The sequence below is a fragment of the Saccopteryx leptura genome, chromosome 3, assembly GCF_036850995.1.
Source record: "Saccopteryx leptura isolate mSacLep1 chromosome 3, mSacLep1_pri_phased_curated, whole genome shotgun sequence".
Taxonomy (NCBI): Eukaryota; Metazoa; Chordata; class Mammalia; order Chiroptera; family Emballonuridae; genus Saccopteryx; species Saccopteryx leptura.
The window spans coordinates 116,893,542-116,906,032 of NC_089505.1; the positions used below are offsets into that span (position 1 = coordinate 116,893,542).

Here is a 12,491-nt window from a genome sequence, read left to right on the forward strand (position 1 = left end):
TTTCATTTCAAGTAAAATACATGAAGTTCAAAATATTTTTTAATTTCTTGAGACTTTTTTGACAAATGTATTTTTTAGAATTACACTTGTTTAATCTCTAAATTTGGGGGATTTTCCAGCTATCTTCTGTTATTGATTTCTAATTTCATAGTATTTTTTTAAACAGTTATATAGCATCCTATACATAGATCTATCATTATTTATATAAAATGTTTTTTAGTCATTTTTTATTTTATAAACAATGCTATTGTTATTGAACAGAAAGAGTTTATCCACTCAGCTCTAGCACAGCAAAACACTAAACAGACTTGCAGTAGAGAAATATTAGCTGTTTTATTATAAATGGCACCAGCCTGGAGAACTGGGAAGCTAATGCTCAAAACCTTGAGCTCTGCCTGGCCTGTGGTGGCACAGTGGATAAGGCATTGATCTAGAATGCTGAGGTTGCTGGTTCGAAACCCTGGGCTTGCCTGGTCAAGGCACATATGAGAAGCAACTACAAGTTGATGCTTCCTGCTCCTCCTCCCCACCTTTCTCTCTCTAAAATAAATAAATAAAATATTTTTTTAAAATGCCAACAAGGCCCTGGCCAGCTGGCTCAGTGGTAGACTGTCAGTCCGATGTGTGGAAGTCCCAGGTTCGATTCCCAGCCAGGGCACACAGGAGAGGCACCCATCTACTTCTACACCCTTCCCCTTCTCGTTTCTATCTCTCTCTTTCCCTCCCACAGCCAAGGCTCCAGTGGAGCAAAAGTTGGCTCAGGCGCTGAGGATGGCTCCATGGCCTCCATTTCAGGTGCTAGAATGGCTCCAGTTGCAATGGAGCATCGCCCCAGATGGGCAGAGCATTGCCCCCTAGTGGGCATGCTGGTGGATCCTGGTCAGGTGCATGCAGGAGTCTGTCTCTCTGCCTCCCCGCTTCTCACTTCAGAAAAATACACACACACACACACACACACACACACACACACACACACACAGGCCAACAAAAGCCTGAACTCCCTGATGGTGTGTAGGTTGTAGATTATATAGGACCAAATATAAGACACTGTGGGTTAAGGGTTCAGGGTTGTGTTGGGAGCTGACTGGTTGGAGGTGAAGTAAGAGAAATAATTTCTCCAGAGCTGCGCTGGTGTCATTCTGTCTGGTTTCATGGAAAAGTCGCACTCTGAGGTTGTTCCACCTTAGGGCTCAGGAGCTGAAACATAATTTAGATCAAGATATTATCTTTAGCGCAACAGAAATCCATACCTTGTAACCCTGACTCAAGGAATAGCCATTGTTTCTGGTTGCCTCAAGGGGTTAGCGACTAGTAAGGGAAAGGGCTAAGGCTTATAGGGCATGCTGTGAAGAAACTGAATGGAGTGCTGGGGCTACAAATTAAATCAAAATCACATATAAAGTCAAGACCCTCCATTTTACTATAAAGAATATCCTTCTACCTAAAACTTTGCAATTGCAATGAAATATATGTTATACTAAGACAAGTTTAGGATGTTGTGATAGCACATACTAAGGACACCTAATTTGAGTCTAATGAGCTCAAGAAAGCCTTCCTCAAAGAAAGCTATTTAAGCTGAGAGTGAAGTAGCTGGTATGGGAAAGCTAAGTAGAAAATATTAGGCAAAGGAGGGCCTGGAAGAGGAAGATAGGTAAAGGTTGCAACTGCAGAGGAGGCATTGGTGTGGAGAATGACTTGTTTCAGGAAATGAAAAAAGTTCACTTTGCCAGGAACAAAATGTTTGTGGGTACAGGAAGTGGCAAGAAAATGAGGCTAGAAAGGTAAGCTAAAGTGAGGCTAGCTATCTTTTTTTTTTTTTTTTTTTTTTTTTTTTTTTTTTTTTAGTGATAGAAGGGGAGGGAGAGGCAGACTCCTGCATGTGTCCCAACTGGGATCCACCCAGAATACCCACTAGGGGGCGATGCTCTGCCCATTTGGGGCCCTTGCTCCCTTGCAACTGGAATCTTTTTTTTTTTTCCCTGAGGTAGAGGCCATGGAGCCATCCTCAGTGCTCCAGGGCCAACTTACTCTAATTGAGCCATGGCTGCAGGAGGAGAGGAGAAGAGAGAGAAGCAAGAGGAGGAGAGGTAGAGAAGCAGATGGGCGCTTCTCCTGTGTGCCCTGGCTGGGAATCAAACCCAGGACATCCACACACCAGGCCGACATTTCACTGCTGAGCCAACCGGCCAGGGCAAGGCTAGCTATCGTAAAATTAATGGGGAGCCTGACTAGGTGGTAGTACAGTGGATAGAGCATCAGCCTGGGATGCTGAGGACCCAGGTTCAAAACCCCGAGATTGCTGGCTTGAGCATGGGCTCACCAGCTTGAACATGGGGTTGCCAGCTTGAGAATGGAATCATAGACATGACCCCATGGTCGCTGGCTTGACCTCTGGTCGCTGGCTTGAGTCCAAGGTCACTGGCTTGAGTCCAAGGTTACTGGCTTGAGCAAGGGGTCACTGGCTCTGCTATAGCCCCCAGGTCAAGGCACATATGAGAAAGCAATCAATGAACAACTAAGGTGCCACAACTATGAATTGATGCTTCTCATCTCTCTCCTTTCCTGTCTGTGTGTCTGTCTCTCTCTCTTGCTCACTAAAAAAAAAATCAGTTGAGTAAATTTGAGGACCTAATTGAGGATCATTGAACACAGCTTCATTCATGATTCAGCTGCAGCGGTGGTAACATGTGTGTATTAGTATCAGTGGTGTTTGTAACTAAAAGCCTCATGTTGAGCCAGGAAGATCAAGGGGCTCAACCTGTAAAGCAGTGGAAGAGTAGACGGAAAGACAGTTCAGGACCGGAGCCCTACCTCCATCTTGTTCTAGCTGTGTGACCTTGAGCAAGTTAAGTAAAGCTCTTTGCTACAGCTTTCCCTGTGAAATAGGAAAAATGATTTCTTCTTCATAGGGTTGTTTTGAGGACAGAGGGAGAGATCAGAAAAGTTTCTGTCACAGGAGATTCCCTGTGTTGGTCGCTCTGTCTTATGAACACATAAACCCACCTCACTGAACCAAAAAAACTCCTCTATGATAGTAACAATTTTATCTGAAAGTTTCATTTACAAAGCTTTGCAGTTCACGGTGCAACAATGTATGTTAACTGTCCTCAGGAAATGCCTTGATCAGCATATAAATGAGCTACAAGAGAAAGTGAAAATCTTACAGGACAAAGAGAATAGACTGGAAATGACCAGTTCTCATCAACAACACAGAATTCAGCAACAAGACACACAACTTAAACAACTGGAAGATGAAAAGAGAAAATTTGATGAGGTAAGGAAGTCAATAGACATGTTCTCAGTTTTCCAGTTCCCACAGAGAAATAGCTAATAATCATATTAATCATTGAGTGCCTAGCACGTTACCATTAGTTTATCCAGGGTTCAGTCAGGAAAGAGGAATTTACTCTAGATATTTCAAGCAAGAAGGGTTTAACACAGGGCATAATATGTTTATAAAAGTTGGAATGGAGAGTTAAGGATAGAGAGAAAGTCAGAAAGGACTGCTGCTGGCTTTCAGTAAATGCCGCAGTTCAGAATCATGGAAGCCAACTCCTGCAGCACCAAAATGGGGACTTGGAGGAACTCTCTGTGAAACCCATGCCTAGTGTCATCTGCTGACTGCCCATCCATCGACCTGCCAGTGTTAGAGGAGAACAATGCCTTTTCCGCTCACCAGGGCTTTCCAAACCACATGCCACTGCTTCTGATTTGCAGAAATTAAACTGGAACTCTGCTGTCAAGGAGTCTGGGAAATAAGTTTTCAGACTTCCAACTTTGCAGCACAGAAGAGAGCTTAGAAAAGTGGGGGTCCTATTAAGCAACAACACAGTGCACATTGTATAGTTAACATCCATACAAACCCTTTACCCTTATTAAAATAAAACAATAAGCAAAAAGAATATTATGCTTCCACTTATATGATACACTATCACCCATATAAATGAAGACACACTTAACCTATCAAGGTCCCATTAGTATTTGTGATCATTTGGGGGTGACGCTGATTGCTACTTTTACAGTCTTGATGCATGTGGACATATACCTTTAAAAATTAATTAATAAAGATAACTATCAATAATGCAATAATACACATTTTGCCATTCCCAGTTCCATCTCTTGGTTCCTTTCCATGTATTTAGGCTGTGAGAGAAATGGTATCATATACAATTAACAACTGGTTAAAAGTATATACATCATATGATAGGACAGCATCTAACCCCAAAAGATATCAGCTAGCCAACATCATAACTATGTCTTCCATAGGTCTTTCCATTGTTTGTCAGGTTAGTTTTTTCTGGATGATGGGATATATGGTAAGACCAATGACTTTCATCTATATGAGCCTTTGTTTCACTTATCTTACTGTAAAATGATTTTCTTGGTCAGAACCAATGTTGAGTGGTATATCATGACAGGAAATAAAGAATTTGATAAGACCACAGATAATGGTTCTGACAGAAGCATTTGGACAGAGAAAGTAAATCCGTATCTAAAATGAACATCTATTCCACTGAGGACAAATTGTTGTTCTGTCCATGATGGAAGGTGTCCTGCGTAGTAACTCTGCCTCTAATAAACCCCTGGGGGATGGTTCCGTAACAGTTGCTTAACATTGACCTTCACTTTTTGCAAGTTGAGTGGATTAGCCTTGGTGAATCCTTAATAAAATATATTTGTGCTGCCATGTACCTTGTACATGAGCCCACTGAGCAAGAAATAGGTGCTGGACCCCCATGTTTGTGGCAGCATTGTTCACAATAGCGAAGATCTGGAAACAGCCCAAGTGTCCGTCAGAGGACGAGTGGATTAAAAAGCTTTGGTACATATATACTAAGGAATACTACTCAGCCATAAGAAATGATGACGTCGGATCATTTACAATAACATGGATGGACCTTGATAACATTCTGCGGAGTGAAATAAGTAGATCAGAAAAAACTAAGAACTATATGAATCCATACATAGATGGGACATAAAAATGAGACTCAGAGACATGAACAAGAATGTGATGGCAATGGGGGTGGGGGGGTGGGGGAACGGGGGATGGGGCGAGGAAGGAGAGAGGGGGTGGGGGAGGGGAGGGGCACAAAGAAAATCAGATAGAAGGTGACAGAAGACAATTTGACTTTGGGGGAGGGATATATAGCACAATCAAATGTCAAAATAATCTGGAGATGTTTTTTCTCAACATATGTACCCTGATTTATCAATGTCACTATTAAAATTAATAATAAAAAAAATTTTTAAAAAAAGAAATAAATAGGTGCTGGAGAAAGAGGCTGACATCTACAAAATGTACCACCTCTCCTATGGATGCCCTCTGTTGAGCAAACACACATAAAAACACAGTCTAGGCCTGTGCTAATGTGTCAACTGCCCACACATGATTATTTACATCTTAAATGAAATAGAATTAAGTAAAATTTGAAATTTAGTTCTTCAGACACGCTAGCCACATTTCAGTTGCTGAGCAGCCATTATGTGTGGCTAGTGACTACCATACCATATTGGAGAGTCCAGATATAGAACATGTCCATTAGTGAAAAAAATCCCATTGGACAGCATTGCTAGTTCTAGCTCCTTTCCCAGACCTCCTTTTCACCAGTCTGCCAATATTATTCTTCCCAAATTCCTGATCTTCTGGGCAAACTATTAGAAACTTTCTATGAGTTAATATGGGTCATGCCTCTGGCCATCTCTCTTTCAGAGCAAAATAAACACAAGCTTTGCCCACTGAGATTTCCCTTCCCATTCTTCTTAAGGACCGCCCCTCGATAGGGCTATAGTGCTGCAGCAGCCCTACTTCCTCAGTCCGCTGGTCATAGGGAACTCCCCATGAGGCCATAGGAAGGGTTGAGATAGGTGGTAATATAGTCAAGGTTAAAACCACTTGCTCATGCAACTTGGTACCTTTAGGACCTGCTTAGGCTTGGTACCTTACATGGCACTTGACTGGAGGATGGAGTGCACAGGCCCAGCTTCAGGGCTTAGTGAATAATGTAATGCCTAGTTTCAGGAAGGACAGCTCAGGTTACGTGATCACTTGATTTCTTAAGGCCAAGTATTCAATCTCCACCAGGGCCAAGTCTCAAGCAAGGAATAGCTATTATTGGAGGATTTGCTCCCAAATCCTAAGGTTAAACCATCACACTAATGCTTGCCAGAGGTTCCACATAATGTCCTCATCTACCACCAAGACCTGGAGAATCTTTGGCTTTGCTGGGTCATAAGGCCCAGATGGCAAAGCACTGTGCACTGCAGCCTGGCACAGTTGCAGATCTTTGTCTTGCTTTGGGCACCACCAACCTCACAGCCTTCAAGATTACTTGATAAATGGGTGAAGGAGCAAATATAGTATAGGCTGATCCTAGAATTTGAAGAGGCACTGTAAACACTTGGCCTTTTCTACCATCAATAGCCCTCATTCCTCAAGTCAGAAAGCCAGTGTTGAGAATCTGCTATTCTAGTTGGTCTGTTCTGACTGTACATTCAAGAATTGGAGAAATAACCACTGTGTGTGTGTGTGTGGGGGGGGGATTCACAAATCCACTACGCCCACTGGGAAACATATGCTATGCCATGAATAAATGCAGCAAACTCTCAAGACACACTGTAAGTTTAAACTCCATTTTCCACCTTACTTCATTGAGTCTCCATATCCACGGCATTGGGTTCCAAATATTAGTGTTGACTCAGAACCACTGCCCTGTAATTCCACAGATATCTAATTCCCTTTCTCAAATGCCCAATCAGCTTGATAAAAGGCCACAGGTCTCTCTGAGGAAAGCTTGGGAGAACATTACATACTTGTATCACATACTGTATCACAGGGTTTTTTTCCTGAAGGCAACCTTGCATTTCAGTCATTCAAAGGACTCTGGGTCTCTGAACTGGCTCAGGTCTGGGAACTGAGTAAGGTCATTACATTATCATTCAAATTGGGCCTCTGCCAGACTCAGGGGAATTTCTCTTTTTCTTTCTTTCTTTCTTTCTTTCTTTCTTTCTTTCTTTCTTTCTTTCTTTCTTTCTTTCTATCTTTCTTTCTTTTTTCTTTTTTCTTTCTTCTTTCTCTCTCTCTCTTTCCCTCCCTCCCTCCCTCCCTCCCTCCCTCCCTCTCTCCCTTCCTTCCTTCCTTCCTTCCTTCTACAACTCAAGTAAGACTTTAATGAGTTACTCATGTATTTTAGTCCTAAAATCACTGTGATCAATAAACCACAACCAAAGTTTGCTACAAGTCAAACTATTTGGTTATATCACTGGCCCTACTGTCTAATAACAGTAACAGTGCCCAGGTGGGGGTTAAATATTACCACTTGATCTATGATACTCTGTATTACCATTATCCCATTAAAACCAGGGATCCATTTTAATGTCGGTATCTATTACCATCATCCTTAGTAGGACAGCATTATAAGAGCATTTCAAGAAATATATCTGCTTAAGCCTTTGGTTTTCTTCCTTTTTCTTATGTCAAGAAAGTATAGCATCTTAATGTCATTTAACATAGGCCACCGTTGAGTCCAAATTTCAGTCAATCAGCCATACTATTGAAGTCACTTTAGATATTCAAATTAAACATATTATATCCTGAATCCTAGTAAATGCATCCATATCAATAAATTCAACCTATTCAATATTATATTTCTTTCTTTGTGATATAACATCCTACAAATACATTATTACATATATTCCTTTGATTTCTGCCAATTTAAGTTGGCAAGATCTTTTCATTTTTTCAATATGGTAGTCCTCCCAGGTCAGTCCTAATACTCAATTCCTGTTCCCCAGGATGTGCAGGGATCTGACTCTAGTTATAGGACTGGAGGCAATGAGATGGTAGTAGTGTGAAGGTGGGTCTTGAGAACAGTAGGTATTCTCTTACAGGATCCCTGCCTCAAGTGAGGTCAGTACAGAGCCCAAGGCAAGAGCGGTTAATCTCCTAAGAGCAGAAAGGACTGCTTCTGCAGATAAGAGAGGTTCAGTAGAATTTGGGGATCCAGGGTACTCAGTGTCTGGAATCCTACCAGACATACTCATTCCCAATTCTCAAATATCCATGCATTCCCAAACAAAGCATTATTTTTCAAATAAGAGACCTGGAAAGGCTATGAAGTCGATTTATGCTGTAATTCTGCAACCTACTTGATGAAATTTGGAACTTAGTTTTTGGATACATTGACCTGCTGCCTACAAGAGAGAAGAGGTTCTTTCAGAGTACTCATAGAAGCTCTCTGAGTCTCTGACTGTGCCTTGTTTCAATAATTAAATCACCAAGTTGGACATTATCTGACATGGTCAGATGTGGCTCCAAACTCCTTATTCTCCTCAATTCTGCTATAACATTTTTCATACCAGTCATGTGGTCTCTCAAAGTACTTCATGACAGGCAACTATAAGTTATAATTTAATCGACACTTATGTCATGGATATCTAGCACTAGTGACAAGATCACACTGTCTTTAAGTCTAACATGGTCAGATAACCAATATTTGAGCTTCCTATCTTTGAGGATTTGTTCATTGCAGCCATTTCTAGAACCAGATACTTTATTAGTCAAGGTTAGGTCAGAAAAACAACTTTCACTTTATGTACTACAATATGGAAGACTTTTTTCTGAGAGGGAAAGAGCTGCCTCTTTGAGAAGCATCAACTTGTAGTTGTATCACCTTAGTTGTTCATTGATTGCTTCTCATGCTTGCCTTGATGGGGTGAGGGTGGAGGTACGGGGAGGCCTCCAGCTGAGCCAGTGACCATTTGCTCAAGCCAGTGACCTTGGGCTTTAAGCTAGCAACCTTTGGGCTCAAGACAGTGACCTTAGTGTCATGTCTATGATCCCACACTCAAGCTAGTGAACCCGTGCTCAAGCTGGTGACCTCGGGAATTTGAAACTGGGACCTCAGCGTCCCAGTTGATGCTCTATCTACTATGCCACCACTGGTCAGGCTGGAAGACTTTCTATATAGGGAATTAGATGCTTGCAAAACCATTGGAAAGGCTGGTGAAGCAAAACTCAAGTAAGAAAGCTACCAGCTCTCAGGAAATCTAGATGAGCAGATTCATAGGAAACTACTACGGTCAGAAGCTGGAGCCACTGTAAGCCTTTTTTAGCAAAAAGGCTTTGTCAATTTACATCCCATCAAAATCATACCTTTACTCAGTATAGAATATTCTCATTTTTAAAAATGTTTTTCAGTATCTAAAGATCAACCAGGAATTGTCAAAGAAGATGACTGGGTTGCAGCAAGAGAAGGAAGCTCTTTGTAAAGAATATGGGGAACTTTTGAAGCAACTTGATGTCTACGTGAGGTAAACAAAAACAACTTCTCTTTGGAAGGGAAAGTCTTGCTTTTCCCCAAAATACACCCTTCTTACTTGCCATCAGGTCTTTTCCCCCTCAATACATTTCCTCATCCTGGACCACTCTCACCTCATTTCAACTCATGGTGCTGAGGCTGGCAGTCCCCTTCCCTAAGAAGCCTTTTCTGGCACACCCGCCTGGCCTGGGAGAGGTGTTCATTCTTTGTGTCCCTATATCCCTTTGTACATGCCTCTCTGTACTTATTTAAGAACTTGTCACTTTGTTTTGAAATGATGTGACTTACTACCTGTCTTCCTCACCATACTGTAGGCTTTTGAGGGGCAGGGGTCACAGTCTCACTCATCTTTTTTACCCATAGTTCCTGGCATATAGTAGTTGTTCTATAACAATTTGTGTTTCTGAACTTCCTGCTCTTTCATTCCATTTCCTGGTTCATCACTGCTCCCAATTCCTCTCGTTCTCCTCCTGTCTGGAATGTAGCACTGTAGTCCAGGGTATGGACTCCGGAGCCATACTGCCTGGGTACAAACCTTGGGTCTACTAGAAACTAGCTGTGTGACCTTGGGTGAGCTCTGTAACCTCTCCATGTCTGAAGTTCCTCATCTTTAAAATGGACAAAATAATACTACTTATCTTGCAAAGTTGTGGTGAGAATTAAACAAATAAATTCGTATAAAGTGCTTACTTAGAACAGTGTCTAGCACATAGCTGTTGTTATATCTGTTCACTTTTCATTTTTTCTCCATGACCAAACTCTGGTCCCAGCTCTGTAGTCTTCTGTTTTATTCCTTTGTTGATTGAAGTGTCTTATTCTTTTATGTTTTTAACCTGTGTTGATGATATTAATGGTAATGACTTAAACACCTCTAGCAGAGAATATTTTTCAGAAATATCAGTATTCATTTTCTTGCTTTGATCATCATATCACTGAGAAACGTAGACATCATGGTCAAAAGAGTATGTGTGGTTCAGTTCATGCTGCTTGCAAATATTAGACTAGAACTCAGTCCTCTGATAAACCTGAGCGGTGCTCTTTCTACAGAGGGATGTGCGAGAATGAAGGGCTGGATCCAGAGTATGTAAACTACCACAATGCTTGCCAAATGAATCGATACTGAATCTAATGTATTATAATAAATAATACTGATATGTGTCAGGTCAAAATCGGTCTCCAAAGGTAAAATGACATTTAGTTTTCAGAGAGTTACATTTGTAAATATTTTTTATTGATTGATTTCAGAGAGAGAGGAAGGGAGAGAGAAAGAGGGAAAGAGAGAGGAACATCAATCTGTTTCTGTATGTGGGCATCAAACCAGCAACCTTTATACATATATTGGGTCAATGCTAATCAACTGAGCTATCCCTCTAGGGTTAGGGAGTTATATTTTTTAATTCATATTACAAATAATGAAACAACAATGCAAATTTTTTAATGAAAAAAAACTTACCCCATATAGTTTGGCAAACCATGTCAACCCAATAAATTAAAAAGAAAAGAAAAAAGGAAACACTCCAGAATCCATCCCATGTTCACTCCTTGTTCTCTGTTGATAAACAGTTTCATAGTTTTATGACCTTATTATCATAGTTTAGGTAAAGTTTTATGTTCTTTTTCTCTCAATATTATTTCATAAGCATTGTGCTTTGTTACTACATTCTTTGAATTTGCTTATTTTTCTAAAACAATACTTTATAAAGTTGGTATGCACTTGCACTAATAGTGCCGGTTTGATCAAACTGGGTTTGATTGCTAAAGAAGACTAACAGAACCCTAGTGACATGACAGTGCCTACAAATGTTCAACCCATTGCAGGAGAAGGACACACATGGCAACATAATTAGGTGCAGCATACACGTCACAGGCCATGGCTGTCTCACAGCAGGCAACCCAGAGCATTAGACAGGAGCCCCAGCGCTTCTTCCCTATGTAAGGGCCTTGCCTGGTGCTCCTCCACTCTCCCATCAAGAACTACAGGTGTGGACCTGACCAGGTGGTGGCACAGTGGATACAGCATCAGACTGGGATGCAGAGGACCCAGGTTCGAGACCCTGAGGTTGCCAGCTTGAGCGCAGGCTCATCTGGTTTGAGCAAGGCTCACCAGCTTGAGCCCAAGGTCATTGACTCTAGCAAGGGGTTACTTGGTCTGCTGTAGCCCCACAGTCAAGGCACATATGAAAAATCAATCAATGAACAACTAAGGAACTGCAACGAAGAATTAATGTTTCTCATCTCTCTCCCTTCCTATCTGTCTGTCCCTCTCTCTGACTCTCCCTGTCTCTGCCACAAAAAAAAAAAAGAACCACAGGTGTGCCCTGAACACCTGACAACCAGGGATCCCAAAATGGAATCTCAGCTGATACTTTTTAAAATATTCTGCTGATCATGTAAGCATATCTCTGCTATGTAACCAGCCTCCAGAGCAGAGCCTTCCTGGGGACTCGCTGAGACTAGGTACAAATAATCAATCTCATTGCTATCAATGAACAGTGCTGACAAGCTGGTGCAAACTGCCATGAAATTCCTTGGACCTATGGTTACAAAGCAATTCAGCTGCAATCAGTATTTTCATTCTTTGACTAGTGGTCAGTGCCAAGCAAGAACTTTAGCAAAACAGCTCAGGGCAATGCTAGGCTTGCTGGAGTCAACCCTCACACCCTCACAACACAGTTCCAATTTAGTTATGATTGGTATTTTTAATAGAAAAAACACATTTTGGTACATATATTTTTCATTTTAAAAATTATTTTTATAGACTAAATTCCCAGGAGTGGAATTACTGATCAAAAAGCTGGTACTCTGGATCTTAAATGTATTAACAAATATTCAGAAGCATCCTACCAAAATTTTCTGCCATCATTATATAAGAGTAGTAATTTTACCATATCCTCCCTGGCTTGGGGTGCTGCTACTGATGAAAATTTCCCAATATTCTCTGTTTTGATTGAGGTAGAACAACTTATAAGAAACGCACAAATTTTAAGTGTATGATTTGATGAGTTTCAACAAATGTATACACCAACAGAACCACTTCAGTCAAGATACAGAACCTCTCTGTTGTACCTTAACGTTCTCTCCTACCTTTCTGCAGTCAGTCCGTAGCTCCTGCCCCTCACCTCCTCCCAGGCATTCACTCTTCTGATCTCTGTTTCTTCTAAAACTTCATCTAAG

The 12,491-nt window shown here is 41.2% G+C and overlaps 1 protein-coding gene across 3 annotated transcripts in view; it reads left to right on the forward strand.

Moving 5' to 3' along the window:
* CCDC30 (coiled-coil domain containing 30) overlaps positions 1 to 12,491 on the forward strand; it is a 110,566-nt gene that overhangs the window by 87,226 nt on the left and 10,849 nt on the right. For all 3 annotated transcript variants that reach the window (XM_066376025.1, XM_066376026.1, XM_066376028.1), the window contains 2 exons: positions 3,112 to 3,274; positions 9,197 to 9,309. In XM_066376025.1, coding sequence (XP_066232122.1) covers positions 3,112 to 3,274; positions 9,197 to 9,309 — 276 coding nt within the window. The remainder of the gene's footprint in view (positions 1 to 3,111; positions 3,275 to 9,196; positions 9,310 to 12,491) is intronic.